The following is a 19,931-nucleotide window of genomic DNA, read 5'->3' as shown; positions in this document are numbered from 1 at the left end:
GATTATTTCAGTTTGTCACTATGACTTTTGGTCTTGTTTCAGCTCCTCAGACAATGTGTCGTCTGATGGACTTAGTCATTGGTCCTCAGTTAGAGCCCTATGTTTTTTATTATTTGGATGACATTTTGGTTGTCACTCCTGATTTTTCTCTTCATATAGAAATTCTGGATAAGTTGTTTTTACGTCTCAAAGAGGCTAATTTAACGATTAATTTAGATAAATGTCAGTTTTGTCGTCCTAGTCTTAAATTTTTAGGATATGTAGTCGATAGTAAAGGTTTAAGGACTGATCCTGATAAAGTTGCTGCTATCAAGGATTTTCCTATACCTAAGACTACTACCCAAGTCCGTAGGATATTAGGCATGTGTGGATATTATCGTCGGTTTGTGCCGTCTTATTCTACTTTGTTGTCCCCACTTACAGATCTCCTTAAAAATAGGAAAAAAGGCCAAACTATTACATGGACTTCAGAAGCCGATGATGCTTTCCGGCGTATAAAAGAAGCTCTTACTAGTGCACCTGTCATGACATCTCCGAATTTTAAAGAGCATTTCTATCTCATGACAGATTGTTCCAACACTGCTTCAGGTGGTGTACTATTTCAAATTAAGGATGGTTCGGAACATCCAATAGCTTATACCAGCAAAAAGCTCAATAAAGCACAGAAAAATTAAAACACCACAGAGAGAGAACTTCTTGCAATTATCCATGGTCTTGATGCCTTTCGGTACTATCTTGAGGGTCGTAAGTTTACTATCATCACAGATCATAGTTCTTTATTATGGTTACATTCCATGAAAAATCCGTCACAACGTTTATCCCGTTGGATTTGTAGGCTTTCTGTCTTTGATTATAATATTGTTCATCGCAAAGCCAATGGTGTTGTGGTTGCAGATGCGTTGTCACGTACATTCGATATCAATCTTTTAGATCTCTCCACTTTATCTCCAGATAATTGGTATCGAACTATGATTCATAATGTCACCCAAGAACCTACTAGATATCCTGATTTCAAGGTAGAGAATAATATCCTTTATAAACATGTAATCAGTCCAGTTGAATCTTTATCGAATATGTCTGATTGGAAAATAGTAGTCCCAACAGCAAATAGGGATGAAGTCTTGAGAACCTTTCATGATGATGTGACATCAGGTCACTTTGGTTTTTATAAAACATTTAGTAAAATAGCTGAGTTATATTACTGGCCTGGTCTGCGCAACTCAGTTAAGAAATACATCTCTAGATGTAGAGTTTGTGCAACATGCAAGCCGAGTAACCTACCTCAAGCTGGATTAATGGGTTCGTTTAGGAACATTAATTTTCCTTGGCAAATGATCTCTTTAGACCTTATTGGACCGTATCCACGTAGTTATTTAGGTAATACATATTGCTTGGTAGTTGTAGATTACTTCACCAAATTTCCTTTAGTTTGTCCTCTTCGTAAGGCTACAACTCCAGCTATTTTGAAGTTCTTAGAGGAGCAAGTGTTCTTACTATTTGGTATTCCCCAAATAGTATCATGTGATAATGGTCCACAATTTATTTCTAGAGCCTTTAAAGATCTTTTAAGTAAATATAAGGTCCAAAAGATATTCTACAATGCAGCTTATCATCCGCAAGCTAACCACACTGAACGTGTAAATCGTAGCATTGTTACTGCTCTTCGATCTTACACTTACACTGATCATAGAGCTTGGGATCAGTACATTCATTCAGTTGCTCAAGCCATTCGAACTTCTGTTCATGAAACCACTCAGTGCTCTCCAGCTTATGTTAATTTTGGTAGGCATGTTCCATTGTCAGGTGATTATTTCGGTTTAATTTCTGAAAATTTAACAACTCTTCCTCAAATTTCTGAGAAACTTCACCGTATGGAAGATCTCCAAAACTTACCTCCAATCTTCGCTGACATTAGGAAGAAGTTGAAAGCTTCTTACCTTAGAAATCAGAGTAAGTATAATTTGAGGAAACGAGACATGCGATTCTTTATTGGCGATCGAGTTTTGAAGCGAAATTTTGTAAAATCAAGTAAGGGTGATGCCATTTCTGCTAAGTTCTGCCAGAAATATATTCCCTGTACTGTCGTTCGAGTAATTTCTCCTTTAGTATATGAATTAAAAGACAATTCGACAAATAGACAAATTGGTCAATTTCATATAAAGGATTTACTTCCAGATAATACAGTGGATGACATAGCATCCTCTTCCTCAGATGAAGATTAACTTAAGTTTGTCTAATAAAGTTAATCTACCATTGTGACTATTATTGTTTTGGCTCGGTTTTGATTACGATTTGGTATTTGCTTGGAACTTTATTACTAATCACCAGACATTGTATAGGTACAGCTTATTCCTTGCTTATTATTTGGTTATATAAGTTAAAATTATTAACCCTTTTCATTCTTATTATTAGGTACACTTATCTTTGTTTACTTTATACTGGTATGGAACTATATTAAATACTACTATTATATATTTTGTTTGTTAATTTGATTATCATCTTTTGTTATTTGGTTGCCATATTGGAAAGAATGTTGTGATTTTTTTTTTGTGTATAGATTTAGTCACTTTATTGGTCATAGTCATGCTTTATTTTAATTAATATCTTCATGTACTATATGGAAGGATTCTAAAATCAGTTACTAGGAATTATTTATATACTTAATTTGTAGGTTTTTGTATAATCTTATATCATATGGACTATTCTGCCTATGCATACTTAATTGAATACGTGGGTTCGAAGTTGTTGTTCAATTAGAGGCCTCAGTTGTTCGATGAGTTTCGGAATTCACCATTTTCATGACAGGTTATGTATATAACTGGGCAGTAAGATGTTTCGTTCATAATTAGTTAACCATCTTCAATTTGAATTCTAATTTGAACATTTTAGTTTTAATCTTGAGTCTTTCCAGACTATGTTCAATCGTAATTACAAAAGATTTCCTTTAGCTGATTTCTTAGTTTCACTTATGTTAAGATATTCTTGACATTGCTACCTTTATGGCTAGCATAGTTAGATTGCTTTCTGAAATTAGTAATTTATATTTTAGTCAACAAATGACCGTTTACAGTTACATTCACTTCTTTCCTTAGGCATTCACTTATTGATTTTGGATTCAGAATTAGAACATATCTTGTTCTTTCGTAGTAATGTCAGAACGAATTAGTAATTTGCAGTTTCTACAGAAATTGGCCTGTTCGTTCTTGATATTTTGTTTGTTGATTACTTACTTATTATTTACTTGATTACTTACTTCTTTAACTATTACTTTTTGGATATGTTAAGTAGTTATTATTGGCTTACTAAATGCCTTGTAACTCACTTATGTCTGATATTCTTATAAATCTGTTGTAGCTACCTGCTATAGTTAGTGAATATCAGCATGAGTTAATTTGTTTGATGTTGATTTAGATTCAATGATTTAGTCTATGAATATTGTGGTGTAGGCACATATTACTGGATGTGGGTATATGTTGACCTAATTTATTTAGATTATTTTGATTATAGTGTGAATTGGTTACCCATTTGCCTGGTTGATTATATCTTTGGATATGCTATTCTATAAATCTGTTGTCCACTGGTTGATCAATTTCGGATTTAGTACCCAATTCAACACTTAAACTGGTCCATACATATTTGGCATTTTTCTTATTGTTACTTTTTGGATTATTTGGTTAGAGTAAGAGATTGGTGACTCATTTGCCTGGTTGATTATATCTTTGGATATGCTATTCTATAAATCTGTTGTCCACTGGTTGATCAATTTCGGATTTAGTGGCCAATTCAATACTTAAATAATTAGTATATATGTTTCGGTTTTTTTTATCGTTACTTATAAATTGTGAATCGGTCCACACCTCTGCCTGATTGATTATCTTTGGATATTCTACTATAAATCTGTTGTCCACCGAATAGTCAATTTTGGAATCAGTGTCCGATTACACATTATTTTGAGATATATGAGTATTTGTCTTTACGACTATTTTAGGCTACATGGAAGCTTAATGTAGTTTATGTACTATTGATAGGATGACTTGTAAGTCACTTAGTAATATTTGGATATCTTTAGATGTCTCCTTCTTTCTACATTATTCATAATCTGTGGTTACTTGTAATCTTGCGAATCGATGTAGATTGTTCGGAAGTTAGTTTTAAGTTAGTGTATTTTAGCTACATTTGGCAAACTAGTGCCATGGCTAAAAATTTAAATTTTAGATTGGTTTGTATCCTTTGCTTCTACTACAGTGATGGAAACTTTGGCTAACAAACAGTTAAGCGTCTGTTCGAGATATTGCCATGACGCACGGTTCATACCTATTCTATGATTGTTGTTAGATATGAAAAAAAAAAAATTTTTCATTTAAAATTTTTTTTTCTCCGAGTAAGAGGGGAATGTAACGAGTCCGTTACTTTAATAATCCGTAAACATTTTTAAATACAATTTTAAAATCCCAATCCTATTAATGCTTTTCTGAATTTTGAATTTCTAAGTTGGCTTAAACAGCGACACCTACGATGATGTAGGGCAACATGATCATCCGGCTAGCAATTAGCGCTCATTCTGGTTTTAACCTTTTGGTAGACAACATCGTTTAACAAAAAAAAAGGGTAGGCGACAGAAGAAGGCTAAATTTGTTTTAAAGAATATTAATTTCGTTGGGAAGGAAGAATATATACAGTTTTAGTTGTTTCTTAGTGTATACTCGTTGATTTATAAGCCACTTCTAGTCGGTAAGTTGATTCAATTATAAATAACAGTGTAAAAACCATCAGCCATTTTAACTTCTATAATATCGTCATTTTTCCCTTCGTTAGGGATATATCTATCTGTCATTTATCACATTATTTCATTAAGAAACATTCTGGATTTAGATATAGTAATGTTATAAAATCATATCAATTTTCTATTTTACTTCCCGGCCTTAAAAACATATAATTAGGTATCCATTTTTAAAACTATCTATTATCTATTAAGTCTATCTGTAAAAATATTCTGCCTCATATCGTTCTTTTACATTCAAAAATATTTCCGTAGCAAGTTTTCGTTAAAAATTATCTATTTGATCAATTTATTTTACATCAAATATTGTCAGACCATGCGAAGGTCACATTATCTACAAAATCATTACAGCTTTTTTCTTTGATACAAGCTTCCCAGCAACTTTTTGTAATATTTTTCAAGTTATTTCATTTGTTAATAAACCTTGTATTTTTCCCTTCTTTTTATTAAGCGTAAGGAGGAATTGTAACATAACTGTTCTTTTTAGCCTACCCCAAGAAGTTAAATCCAGGATCGAGGATTTTTTTTTTCTCATTTATTTTTGGGGATTTTTTTTACAAGGAGGAAAAGAATTTGCGTTTTTGAATTTGCCCATTTGCCCGTCTGTTCCATCAGAGGTCCAGAGCTCTCTCAGACTACTCTCGGACCACTTCAGGATACCAGCCCGAAAGACCTCCCTTATTTAGAGGGTGGAACATTGTTCATTTTTTTTTATATTTTTTTTATTCATTAATTGTTAATAATTTTGTTTATAATATTTTGTTTCCAATCTTAAATCATACTGTTTCATTTATTAATAAAGACCCGTCATTTTTTCTAAATAATTATAATATATATATGCAGTAAAATTGTCACGTCCAGGTCGAGGTTTTAAATCCTCCCATTTAACTCAATTTGTGCGATTTTATGTGTACACATCTAATCAGAGAGTTACTTATTAAGATTTTATTATTATTATATTTTCAAACCTTTGGACATTTATCCCTTCAGGATATTGTCCTCATTACTTTATTACAACCTTCGATTGAAAGCCAAATGACAGAGTTGCATCTCTGAGGCAAGTAATTACCTTTTTAGGTCAATCATTACAATTTTTTCTATATCTTATTAGTGGTAAATTTAGATCATCAAGGATCAGTTGCGTACAACTAGGGCATTTATTTTTTTTGTAGATAATTAACTAAGTTGACTGTACATAATTGGTGGTGGGTATTTTAGGGTAAATTTAGATTGTATATATTGGATAGGAATTAAATTTTTCGTGAAAACTAAATATTTCAATTCATACCTGTATCCTTTTTTTTGTATTTCAGCAAATAGCTTTACAAGATACCTTGGAAAGTTTATGTTAATACTTTCCTGGCGCCCACTCACATTTTGGAGTTACTTCTATAATCATTTTTATTTACCTCAGTTATATACCTATAGATTGTTTATTACCTTGTCATTCATTTTTTTATTCTACGGTCTCTGTAGGGCATGCAAATTTGCCGAATCCTCTTTTGAGTGTTAAGTAGTCACTCTCCGGCACATTCAGCTAGCCAGCTTTAATTTATTTGTTTTGTTACATCCTTCCTCATTTGTTTTTGTTACAAACGAACATGTAAACCGAATGGGCCCAGATAGATTAGCGAACATCTGTAAAAACAACAAGCCGTATAGCAGAAGACCCGTTGGAAGGCCGCCAAAAAGGTGGAAAGATAATGTACAGTCAACAACGACTGAAACAGAATAAGAGGCAGACAAACAGGAGTAATCCTAGTCGCGCGAAGAAGAAGAAGAAGAAGATCTTCGGGCTTGACGTTGATGAAATTTTTTTCTAGGGATACCTACAAAGTATAGTGGATAACATCCCATCCATTACTCCAGAAGATATGAAAGGTAGAATGAGAGCTGTTTTTTAAACAGTAACAGGTGAAAACGTTTTAAATACTAAAACGGCCTTTTTAAAAATGTATTCAATTATATTTATTACAAGATGGGCGTCACTTGAAACAATGTCTTTAATTAATTTCTTTATTATTGAATTTTGTTTGTTTCTTGCGTTTTTCATGTGTCTTTTTTTTATTAGATGTTTTTTAAATAAAATCATTGCCTTCTTTTGAAATTAGTCATTTACTTAACATTAAAAAGTGATGCATATTATGTGAGTGGTAATTTCATTCAATAGCGTATGTATTTTGGTCTACCTACACATTAAATATTTTTATTTTGATTGATATTACACATTTTTGTATGTTTCAGACTGTTTTACCTCTTGAAAGATCTTTCACAGAAAGGCACAAAGATTCAAATAAAAAAATGGTTTTTTAATATTACTTATAGACCGTTGGGTTTAGATATAGAGAACACTTATATAGAATAAAAGATAATTTAAATGTCTTCACGTATAAGGTATAGAATATAGGGGCTCCATATAAAATAAGAATATTTTCAATGTCAGATGTAGGCCCAATTTAAATATAGTTATAAAACAGCTTACTTATTAGGAAATCTTTGAGTATTTTAAAAATGAAAAGAGATGGGTATAGGAAACTTCAATATAGACTACCGAGCATAAAATTAGGGACACCCCGTAATTTGAATTTATTGTGTGTGTGTGTGTAGTTTCATTTTATGACTAGAGACATAATCTATTAGCCTATTATGTTTTGATTTATGAATTAATTTTTTTTTAAACAATTGTTATAGAGAGAACCCGTAACAACAATAAAATCTTATCTTCTATTAACTTATATATAAGTACGTACCTACGTTATTTTTTATTTTTTTTGTTATTATCATTATATTTTTTTTTATTTCTTTTTTGTTTTATTTTTATTTTTTTTTTTATTTTTATTTTTTTTTATTTTTTTTTTATTTTATTTTTTTTTATTTTATTTTTTTTGTTATTATTTTTTTTCTTATTTTTTTTTTTACTGGAAGGGAAAGGAAAATATATGGTTTTGCTGATTTATTACATACGCCTAGGGGTCTATCAAGGCGATTTGCACAACACAAAATTAGACCACGGATAGAAAGGTTAACTACTGGGTTAAAACAAAGGACTTATATAACTAACTTTTTATGTTTGAAATATATACACTGTTACCATAATACATTTAGAAATTCAATTTCATTTCACGTATGTGGCGAAAAATTATTTCATATATATGCAAGTTATTAGTTTTTATTAAATCTGATAAATTAAAAGGTCTTTTAATACTAATTTTTTCCTTATTGATATACTCGTATATTTTTATTATAAATTGGTTTATACATCGTGTATTTAATGAGCAATTTAAAACTAAATGCTCAATTGAGCCTTCTTCACCACATTCGCAAAATGGAGTTTCGGCTAAATTAATTCTAAATTTATGTAACGGAGACAGAGCATGGTTAAATCTTATTCTACATAGTATTCTAATCATATCTTTATTAAAATTTGAGTTTTTGAACCACGTTGAGGACTGTATTTTTGGTTTTATATCTTTATAATATAATCCTTTGTTGGATAAATTGTACATTGTTTGCCATGAATTTAACATTTTTTTCCTTAGATGAGAATTTAGATCTTCCATTACACATTTATATTCTAATTCTTTAGATGGTTCATTACATTTAGCAATTTTATCTACTATTTCATTATTTAATATTTCACAATGAGCTTTTATCCAACAAAATATTACATTAGATCCTCTTAATTTTATTGTACCCACCAGGTTTATAATTTCAGATAACACATAGTTAAATCCAATATTGTTATATTTAGAAATATTTTCAATTTTTTGTATTGAACTTTTACTATCAGAGAATATAACGTAATTAGATTTTGTTCTTGAGAAATTACTAATATATTTAAGTGCTTCTAATATTGCTATTAATTCAGCGGTATATATCGAGGTTTTAATATTTAGATCTACTACTGTACTAAATTTTCGATCTGGATCGTAAAAGGCAGATGTAACCTTTGTGTAAATTCTGAGTAGTCTCTAAGATATCCTACTTTTATGCTGTCCAAGTCTTCTAATTCTATTTTAAAACATGGTAATTCTCTTGAAGTCGAAATGTCCTTACTAAGTTGTATCCTTACGTATTTGTACGATTCAATAATAGGAATTGTAGGCTTTTTTGCCAATAGGTATTCCTTGACTAGATCGTAAATACTGAGCTCAAAGCATTTTTGGACTACCGGACTTTTCTTTGCATACATTTTTAATAAAAACTTCTCCGTTAAGTAATCTCTTCTGAAATTTAGTGGAGGTTCATTGCATTCTACATTTAAATTTGAAATGGGTGTACTCTTAAGTGCACCTATACTTATTCTTAAGACTTTATTTACTAGCCTATCTAATTTCTTCAGGTGAGTCTTCGCTGCTTGACTATAAAAAATTGACCCATAATCTACTATTGAACGAATATAAGCTTTATAAAAGGTAAGCGTAACCTTTGGATCAGCTCCCCAACTTGTATGACACACTGATCTTATTGCATTTAATCCTTTTTCTGTTTTTGTTATTAAGCGGTATATGTGTTCTTTCCACAATAACTTCCTATCTATTACCATACCCAAATAGTTAATGGATGATTGAACCTCAAAATTAACGTTATTGAATACTATAGATTGTGGTAATCTATGTTTTTTGGAGAATATACATGCTTGGGTTTTCTTTGTAGAGATACTGAGTCCTATATTAAAATAATACTCTTCTATTGTCGAAAACATTTTACTCATTATATTGATACCTTGATCGATTTCAACTTTAGGTACATATATACACACATCATCAGCAAACTGTAGAACATTTCCTCTTGTATTCATTTTTTTGTGTAAGTCTGAGGTATAAATGAGATATAGTAAAGGACTAAGGATGCTTCCTTGCGGTAACCCAACATTAGAAATTCTTGGATCCAATAGTTCATTATTGATTTGAAGTTGTAGATTCCTATTTGAATACAATTTTATTATTCTTTTACCAAAGTCACTGGGTAGTCCTATCTTCTCCATTTGTTGATAGAGGATATTTAATTTGATATTATCATATGCACCTTCTACATCTATGAATAGAGATACCAGGGATTTACGTTCAGAAAAGGATATATTAATGTCTAGGATAAGGTTAGCTATATTTTCTGATGTCGATCTTAGTTTACGAAACCCATATTGTGTATCACTAATTTTGTTATTTTTCTCTAACCATAATTCAAGTCTTCTCTTTACCATCCGTTCAAATGTTTTTAAAATACACGATCCTAATGAAATTCCTCTATATGAATTCGCTGAGTCTATATCTTTATTTGGTTTTAAAATCGGTATAATTACATAATCCTTCCATGAATCTGGAAATTCACCTTTCATCCATATTAAATTAATTATATTTAACAATTTTATTTTCTGACACCTTGGTAAGTAATACAGCATAATATAATGGACATTGTCTAAGCCAGGAGCAGTATTTTTATGACACTTTAAACTATATTCTAGTTCTTTTAGAGTAAATTCATATAACAAATAGTTTGAATTATTATTATTCACTTTTTTAGGATGGTTTACATTTAAATTTGGTGAAACCCAGGGCGGAGCCTTATTTAAAAATTCTTCAGTCCAATTATCTTTCTTTACTTGATTTTTTGGGACATTATAAGTATTTTTGATTTTTTTAATATCTTTCCAAATTTCTTGGACCGGAGTATTTTTATTTAATTTATTACAAAATTCTCGCCAAGAAGCTTTCTTACTTTTTAATATTGTTTTTTTCTTAATTGCCTCTGCTTTCTGATATTTTATGTAATTTTCATATGTACTATTTCGTTTAAATTCTAAAAAAGCTTCTTGCTGAAATTTTATAACTTGTGCACATTCTGGGTTCCACCATTTTTTATTAAACTTACTATTGATCGTCATTTTTTTCTTAGGTATTGATAATTCACAAGCATCATTAATTCTATTGATAAATGTATTATATATGTTATTAATATTTTCATCAGTATTTATATCTTTGGTGTCAATAGTTTCAAGAATCGAAGAAAATAACCACCAATCTGCTCTGTTGACGTTCCATCGGGTTCTCTCATTAACTATTGTTATATTATCAACATCGCTTTCAATTATTATTGGAAAGTGATCAGAACCTAGAGATACATTTTTTACGTTCCAATCAAAACAGGAAGATATGTCACTGGAACATATAGTTATGTCCACAGCTGATTTATTTCTAGTGTATAATCTAGGTATTATAGTTTCGGCCCCATTATTTAAAAAACATAACTCACAGTCTTCTATTGCTGTTAATAGACTAAGTCCAGCCATATCATTCTGATCGCAACCCCATGCATTATGGTGACAATTAAAGTCTCCTGCCACCAAAAATGGTGTACTTAAACTATTAAAAAACTTTTTCCATTCACTTTCTGATACGTTTAAATTTGGTTTTGCATACACTGAATATATATTAAGTACTTTATTTGATTTTAATTTGACTGTTATTGATATACTCATAACCTGATTGATTTTATGATGATTTGGATGACCTGTGAACTGAATGTATTTTTTAGTTAAAATAGCTAATCCTCCATAACCATCATCTCTATCTCTCCGAAATATATTATAACCACTGAAATTAATATTATTTTTTTCTTTTAACCACGTTTCACTAATTATAGCTATATCAATATTATTTTCAAAAATAAATTTCTCAAAATGACCTTTATTGTGTACAATGGACCTAGCGTTCCACTGTACAATTTTGAACTTATTCATTATCTGCGAGAATACGACTTAAATTATTTTTAAAATCGTCAAACATTTTTATATTGTCTAAAGTTATTGAGTTATTCTTTAATACATTTTTAAAAGTGCTTATAATCATATCACAAACAGAGTTTATTTTACAGTTTTTATTTGAATTTGAGCTCATTGTTGATTGGGAATAGTTAGGGATATTTCTATAATTTTGATATACCGGTTGACTACTAGTAGATGGAGATGAAAGAATCTCCTTATGCTCGTCAGAATATCCTGAACGGGGATAATTAGGATAACTTTCTAAATTTCGTCTGCGTTTAACTGGTACTGAGTAATGAGTGTTTTTATTTACATTCTTTGTCACCGTTGCGTAACTATTATCATATTTTTCATTAGCCTCACTATAGGATAAATTTTCTGTAGCCATATATGTTTTAATTTGTTTCTGACGATGAAATTCTTCACAATTTTTCCTATCCGTTGCTTCATGATTTCCTTTGCATAAAATACATGATGTTAATTGCGAATTACAAGAATTTGTTTCATGTTCATTGCCGCATTTTCCACATCGAACTTTACCTCTACATTGTGCGCTAACGTGACCGTACCTCATGCATTGTCTGCATTGGATTACTCGTGGAACATATATGTCTACATCGTAAATAATTTTTTTATTACTACCTGTTTAGGTATCATTTGCCCCTTAAAAGTAACAATAACTGCCGTTGTAGGGAGTAACTCACCATTTACCTTTCGTTTTATTCTCCTTACTTCATAAACTTTAAAATTATTTCCATATTTAGGTTTAATTATGTTTAATAAATCATCGTCTTTGATATCCTTGTCAATACTTTTTATTACACCTTTTTTGTATGTAAAGAAAGTGGGTATATAAGCCTCGTAATTTTTTTCCTGAAATACTTTGACCTCGACTAATTTGTTGGCACTATTGAATGAATTTAATTCGACTTTAACTTTATTTCTACCAGTTACAGAAATATTTAAAATGTTATCCCTGATCTCCGGTTCTGCGTTTAAAATTAATCTAGCAGTAGAAATTTTATGAAACTTACCTATGTTTCCTTCTTTACTTTGCACAAATACATAATATGGACCTTGGTCCGTTGGACTATATTTATTTTTTTGTTTTATTATTTTTTCAATACCACCTGTTTCGTCGCTTTTTCCATTTCCGCTAAATTCCATATTCACTTCATCTATAATAATTATACTTTTTCCCCTATCAGGAGGTTCATATCTTCCGTCCGAATCCCCGATCATAACAATCAAAAAACAAATAAACAAACACTTAATGAATACTCGTTCACGCACTGATAAGAACTTTACCTGACCACTGCCAAAAACGAACTGTGAAGAATTTATTTTAGAAATTATTATTCTGTTTTAACTATTTTCGGTTGTAACATAGTTTACTAATGGATTTCTTGAAAAAAAAATTGTTGTCGTTGTTGTTTCGACAAGCGTTTGAGATAAAAAGGGCCCCTTAGCCTAATTCCTAAAAACCGTTATCAGCACAGTTTTTGTTTCTATGGTTTTAACGTCAATTGTAAATTGTTTGTATATCGTTATCACTCTCAGTGTATTGCAATGAGCATAAATTCTGTTGTGTCGGCAAGAATTGTGGCGGCGTTAGAAGATAGCCACGGTCAGCGCGAAACTGCGACAAATGTTGGTGTAAGTCTCTCGAGTGTGCAACGAGTATGGTAACGGTACGAAGAGACCGGTCTGCTTACTCAAAGACCTGATTCAGGTCAAGGCAGGATTACAACAGCTAGAGATGACCGCTTTGTCGTTTCTAGTGCTTTGAGAAACCGAACGGTCACGGCAGTTTCTCTTCGAAATCATCTGCAAGAAGTGAGAAATGTAAACATAAGTGAATGGACAGTTAGGAAACGACTTCATGCTGCTGGTTTATCTTCTCGAACTAGAGTAGCTGGACCGTCGCTTTCCCGTGAACACCGAATTGCCTGATTGGAGTCATGTATTGTCTTCCATTTGGTGGAGGGTCAGTCATGGCATGGGGAGGCATATCGTTTGATGCTTGCACGGAGTTAGTCTTTATCGAGAATGGGACATTGACAGCGCATAGGTACCTGACACAGATTCTGAAAGACCATGTTTTATCGTTTATGGTTATTCTTGGAGACGACGCAACATTTATGCATGATAATGCACGGCCCCACACTGCTGGGATAGTTACTGAGTATCTTGACGAGGTTGAAATCACACGATTTGGTTGGCCTGCTCGCAGTCCAGATATCAATCCCCTAGAACATGTTTGGGATGAGATGAAGAGACGTTTACGGAGTCATGTGCCGGCCCCCAGAAATTCGAGAGAGCTTCGCGACATATTGGTGCAAGAATGGAATAATCTTCCGCAGAATGTGATCCAAAATCTGATCCAAAGCATGCCTCGTCATTTGCAAGCTGTTATCACTGCCAGAGGAGGGAATACTCGCTACTGAAGTTCTTAAAATTTCTTTTTTTCAATAAAAAACAGATCAAATTAAAATTGTCCCTTTTTAATACTTAGTAAATCAAAGGAAAATTCTTCATTTCCATTATTTTTAATAAACTTTAAACGACAAAAACGTTGTTTTCTCTATGCAATCCGTTAGTAAACTATGTTACAACTGAAAATAGTTAAAACAGAATAATAATTTCTAAAATAAATTCAAATTACGGGGTGGCCCTAATTTTATGCTCGGTAGTGTAGTTCAAAAATTAAGTAAATTTGCCATAAAGACAGACCAATAAAATACAGGGTGTTTTATTTAAAATAAGTACGTTATTACAGCGTGAATGTGCTTATATATTACATTATCTTATATATTACAACCCTGTAAATTTTTTTTATAATAAATATCTTTTTAAGTAGGAGAGATAAGGCCCAAAACAATTTGTCCCAGATTCTTAGACTCGTAGATATTTTATTTTCCATACAACCTTTTATTTTTAGAAAAACCAAAATAAACCAAACACCCCCTATTTGGGTAGAGAGAACTCTTCTATATATCGAATATCAATCGTTACTTGCATGGAAGCTCTTATCATCTACCTTCACAGATTAATTCAGTCATTAATACGCTTGTCATCAGATCAATACGCCTTTGCGATAATGCAAGTAGACCCGCTGAGTTCTCTAGTTTAAAACAAGCCCTTATCCAAAAAATTCCTTGTGCAGAATAAACACACAGGACACATTCCTTGTGTCCCCCTATCCTATATAGGTCAAACAAATTGTAAAATCCAAAATGGGATTTATGAACATTCCATTTCTATTCGCAATTCCGACTCAATTTCAGCTCTAGGTCAACACGATCTTCATACAGATCACAAAATTGGGTTTGAAAACTCCAGAACCATAGCCCTCATCCGCTTCTATAAAGATTTCTATGGTTTCTATCTAGAAGCCACAGAAATTGAAAAAAGGCCAAATTAACTCAATAAAAGAGATGGCGGCATACGGTTACCTTTGACTTGGACACCACTCATAAAGAAAATATCCCATTGACTGGGGGCTTGGGAGACTAGGACCTCGGAAGCCCCGAAAAAGACATCGAAGACGATGTGGAAAGCTCAGCGCAATGACAATCGACGCGGTTCAACCCGAAAGACTATTGAGTATAATACTAATTTCTGTTATATATATATATATATATATATATATATATATATATATATATATATATATATATATATAATGACGGGTAGACCCAGAAACTCTCTGATGACGGGTAGACCCAGAAACACGTGTTAGGGAGTGGTAAGAGACTTAAATTAAATCGAAACGCAACCGTCTTCGTATATATATATATATATACGTCGTTTTACATATATATATATATATATATATATATATATATATATATATATATATATATATATATGTAAAACGACTTTTGCCAGTAATATAAAATTCATAAACATTCAAAGTCGAAACTCATTTGACTATGAAGTATATGAAATTCTAAAAAATAAATTAAAATAAGAAACGATCTACTTTAGAATCGAAAAATTCAGTGATGCTATTTGTGATCAACAGCTTTGATCGAATCTTAAACACAACAAAATTGTAAAATATATGTATAGGTGCATTTACAAGAACACACTGAAAAAAATTACTACAGAAGGGATAAGGGAGTCGTTAAAATTGATGTAGAATAAGTACACAAATAATTCATATTTATCTGGCTAAATATATTAAAAGCTGTAGTAATAAAAATGATATAAATAAAATAGTATATCGATGTAGTAGTAATCCTTGTAAGAACTTCTACAAGAAATGAAATTAGATAGAATAAATGATCTCATGATGAATAAATGAAATCAGATAGATGCCATTAAAATAAATTCCAACAATTTTTTATACAAGTAATCAATAATGGTACAATTACAAAGGTAGAAATACAAACCACTGCATCCTTTGTCGGTGTGGTATGTGACGTAGTCTTGTCAAATATTGGAACTTGTTTGGAAGCGCTGGTAGTGGTTGTTTGAGGTACAGTTTCAACTTCTTGTTGTCTTTTAGCTTTGGGGTCTGTGACAACTCCAGCTTCACGTAGTTGGGGTTCTTGTGTTCCTGCAGGTTTAAATTGATCTTCAGATGTACAGGGTCTTTCTGTAATTAAGTAAATCACTAAATGTTTTAACAAGAAACTGGTAACGCGAAATTGTGAAAACATTGGGTAAATAAGTATTTTATTTTAAATGTGGTTTTGGTCATGAATGTAAGGTATATACATTTTAATGAGTGGAGCAAGCGCATGGTTTCAAAAGTGATATTAAAAATTTGGCTATTTAAAATCAATAGGGGTGGCTTGAGGGGCTATCAGCAGTATCATTTGTATGCTTACGAAAGTGCTTTAAAAATACAATAAATTTTTGTGATTTCTTGTATTCAGAATCAGTTATAGCCAAAGCAGAACCAGTTATACCTTCCTTGATTAAAGAAGGAATTAGTCTTTTAAGTGAAAAAATAAAGAATGATAAAACATAGTGTCCCATTCCTTCATAGAACATAAAATGTTTAGTTTTTCTTGCCCTGTATTTACATTTTCGCTACTTTTCTTTCACCCTTAAGAGAAACAAGGTAATTTAATTACTATTTAAATAGGAATAAGCCACAATTAAAGATTAAAATAAGTTTGTTGACGTTTCAATTTCTACTTCGGAAATCGTTCTCAAAATAAAAGCATTAGTATATTAAACATATTTTGTTTTTTTGTTCCTTGGTGAAAATATATTTTTCACCTTCACATTTAGAAATTAGTAGTTGCTCATATAAATAGTGGTAATCTTCTGGTATTACCTTAGTTTGGCATAGTTTCAATAAATCTTTCTTCTTAGTTTCAGTAATTCGTAATTTTTTAGAATAGAGTTTTCTTAGTTCACTCAGAAATCTTTCCTCAGGTTGATCTGTTCCTCCTGACAACACGAATAAGCTCTTCATTCAGTTTGAGTGTTCTGTATTCTCCAATGTAATCATAACTAAGAAAAGTAAACTAAAACTAAAACATGGTATACTACCATGTTAATTTTTTTTTGTGATCGTATTGTATTTATTAAACACTCTCACTTGGCACCCCATACGTCACGATCCAACTAGCTGTTCTACCCCCACCACAAAATGCTTAAAAATTACCAGAATGAACCTTAGAATTTGGTGGACGCGCATATACTAATTTTCATAGGCGTAACCACCAAATCACAGATTTTGAGGCCGTTCACTTGTAGCTCCTTTACTGAACGTGAAAGATGTTCTGTTTTTTAAATCATAATCGTTTTACCTAAAACCTATTTATTTTACAACTGTTGCTGTCATTTAGTTTGTATTTTATAAATCATAATAAATTACAGAGCTAAATGTTTTAAATCTTTTAAATCGTGTAGGAGAATCGTAATTCTTTTGTAATGTACTGCCCATTTTTTTCTTTCTATTTCTCTTTCATCGCGCAATTTTAAATATAGTTAACCAGTCTTTCATCAACTAAACTGATTCACACGTTTTTTTCTGTTACTTTTAGCTTAATGTGTTAGAGAGAATTCGATCAACTATGACGCACTGAAAGAAGGGTTTGGGGGGACGAACTATAATGATTTCACCGATTCACTCTCGTACAAATTTCTAACGTGGAGCACGTGTATAGAAGTATAACTTCAAAAATGAAATAAAAAATAAGTATAATTTTATTTCTGACACTCTCTTGAATGTTTTAAAAAGTTTTGAGAAAGAAATTGCAAAGTTTATATCTATAATCTCGATAAGGTATTAGATATGATGTATATAGATAAGTAAGGTAAGTAAGGTAATTGTAAGTAAGATAACATCAGGATCATGGCTTTAGCCTCTTACTCACTTGTAATTCGATTTTTGCATGGTTTTCCAGATTTGGGACATATCACGACTTCTTCAAACTCAGGTCCAGTAGTAATTGCTTTGTTTTGGCATGTAATGTCGTCACAGATTTCTACATCCGATTCACCTAAAAGAGTAAAGGTGTTTTAAACCAAGTTCAAAGTTGTTTATAATGCATACCTTTTATAAGAGAAGATTTTGGCATTGTAACTGTCTCCTGCTTTGGAACCGAATCTTCTCTTTTTGTTGTTGGTAGAAACGGTCTAGCCACATCTGGCGTACCCGTTGCTTCGGTAATTTCTGTTTGGACCTAAGTTAAATATAAAAAACAAATAAATTAAAAAAATATATTTTATGTAAATTGTAGTTATATGTACTTAAAAAATTTTCAGGAATCATTATCTTTAATCTCTTGATGGAAGTAATGGAAATATTTACTAGACTATACATCTTTACTTATCGTCTTAAAGTAAGGATACGTAAAAATAATCAAAAAATCAGACTAAAATAATCTCATGGAATATCAGACCAATAAATACAAAAATATGCATCTTTCTAAATTAAAAACGGATAGATATCTGCCACTAACAAGGACGAAAGGAAATATCATTCAATTATTCTAGGAGAAAGAATTTTTATATACAGTAAAGTAAGTGAGTAAAATAGTAATGAAATAGAGATGTAACAAGACTGTTTAACATGGAAACAAAAAGTTGTTGATACATTTTTGTACCAGTGACGAACACATAATCAATAATAGATTTTTCAAAAAAAATATCAACACAAGTAATATGATACATATATATCAATACAATTAATAATATACATTAGAAACAATTGAGGTCAAAAATTAATGACATTACGGTATAGTAAACAGAATAATACATCACAGTGTCCTATTATGTAAAATGCGAAGTAATATAAAGTAAAACAAGATTGTAACATTAACACAAACGAAAATAAAAGTAAAAAAAATTTCATAGAAGATTGTCAAGAACAAAACATTAAAAATCGGCAAAATATTAGAAGTCGGCAACAAACTTGATGCAGCTTTAAATAATCTCGATAAAAACCTTGATTTACAGAGAAGGTCAAGATAAAATGTTCAATAAGAAAAAAATCAAAACTTTATACAATATGAAACGCAACAACCACAACAAACATAGAATCACTATAAAATAATTTTAACCAATAAGACTAAAAAACCTTCAAATGGAAACCTAAGGGGATTATTTACAATCTTTATTTGTTAAAGATCAAGAGGAAAACTAACCACCCGAACTAGAAATGGATAAATGCAGAAAAATACATATCAAACAAAAAAAATTAGCGGAAGCGCCAAGAAATTTAAAAAATAGAAAAATGAAAATGTACCAAATAAATTCTTTTAATACGGGGGATTAACATAGCAAATTTTGAAACCAATTCAGAAACACAAATTGATCCTTACGTGCTTTTATTTGACGGATACCTTATGTGTTTTTGATTATAATACCGCTGTAAATAGGTCATTCTGCAGCCAATTGGCTTATTGTACATTGTGTTTTATTCTATTGTGTGTTGAGTATTTACCTTAGTAAAAATAAAGTCGTTTTCACTTTGTCTTAACATAGAGTAGCTTTTTATTTCCAAACACTGCGGTACCTCTGATTAGTATCAATACTTCTTCTTCTTATGTATACATGTTTTTTAATGTACCTCCAGTAAGTTGTTGTTCTATCATTTATGTGGTTTTTCTACTGATCGTCTTCCTATTCGGGAACCGTCTCTTTCCGTCTTTACTACTGTATTTAATGTTATTCGGCTTATATAATCGTTCCATTCTACTCTTCTATTTCTTACCTAATCGTTAATGTTCTCCACTTTGCATCTACGTCGTATATATGTACTTTTAACTCTGTCCCATAGTGTTTTATTATCAATTTTTCTACGTGTTTTCATCTCTGCTGTTTCTAACATCCTTTTTCTCCTGCCTGTGTCAGGTCGTGTTTCTGCCGCGTATGTCATTATTGGTCTGATGACTGTTCTGCAAATTCTGCCTAGAATGA

General features: G+C 31.2%; 1 protein-coding gene across 1 annotated transcript in view; it reads right to left on the bottom strand.

Moving 5' to 3' along the window:
• LOC140437063 (uncharacterized) overlaps positions 1-19,931 on the bottom strand; it is a 167,821-nt gene that overhangs the window by 37,395 nt on the left and 110,495 nt on the right. The window contains exons 17-19 of the mRNA XM_072526314.1: positions 18,064-18,193; positions 17,885-18,010; positions 15,941-16,146 (exon numbers count right to left, since the gene is read on the bottom strand). Of these exons, the coding sequence (XP_072382415.1) occupies positions 15,941-16,146; positions 17,885-18,010; positions 18,064-18,193 (462 nt within the window). The remainder of the gene's footprint in view (positions 1-15,940; positions 16,147-17,884; positions 18,011-18,063; positions 18,194-19,931) is intronic.

Source organism: Diabrotica undecimpunctata, chromosome 3 (genome assembly GCF_040954645.1).
Source record: "Diabrotica undecimpunctata isolate CICGRU chromosome 3, icDiaUnde3, whole genome shotgun sequence".
Classification (NCBI taxonomy): domain Eukaryota; kingdom Metazoa; phylum Arthropoda; class Insecta; order Coleoptera; family Chrysomelidae; genus Diabrotica; species Diabrotica undecimpunctata.
Note: the sequence above shows the minus strand (reverse complement) of the source record. Positions and strands in the feature narration are given on the sequence as shown.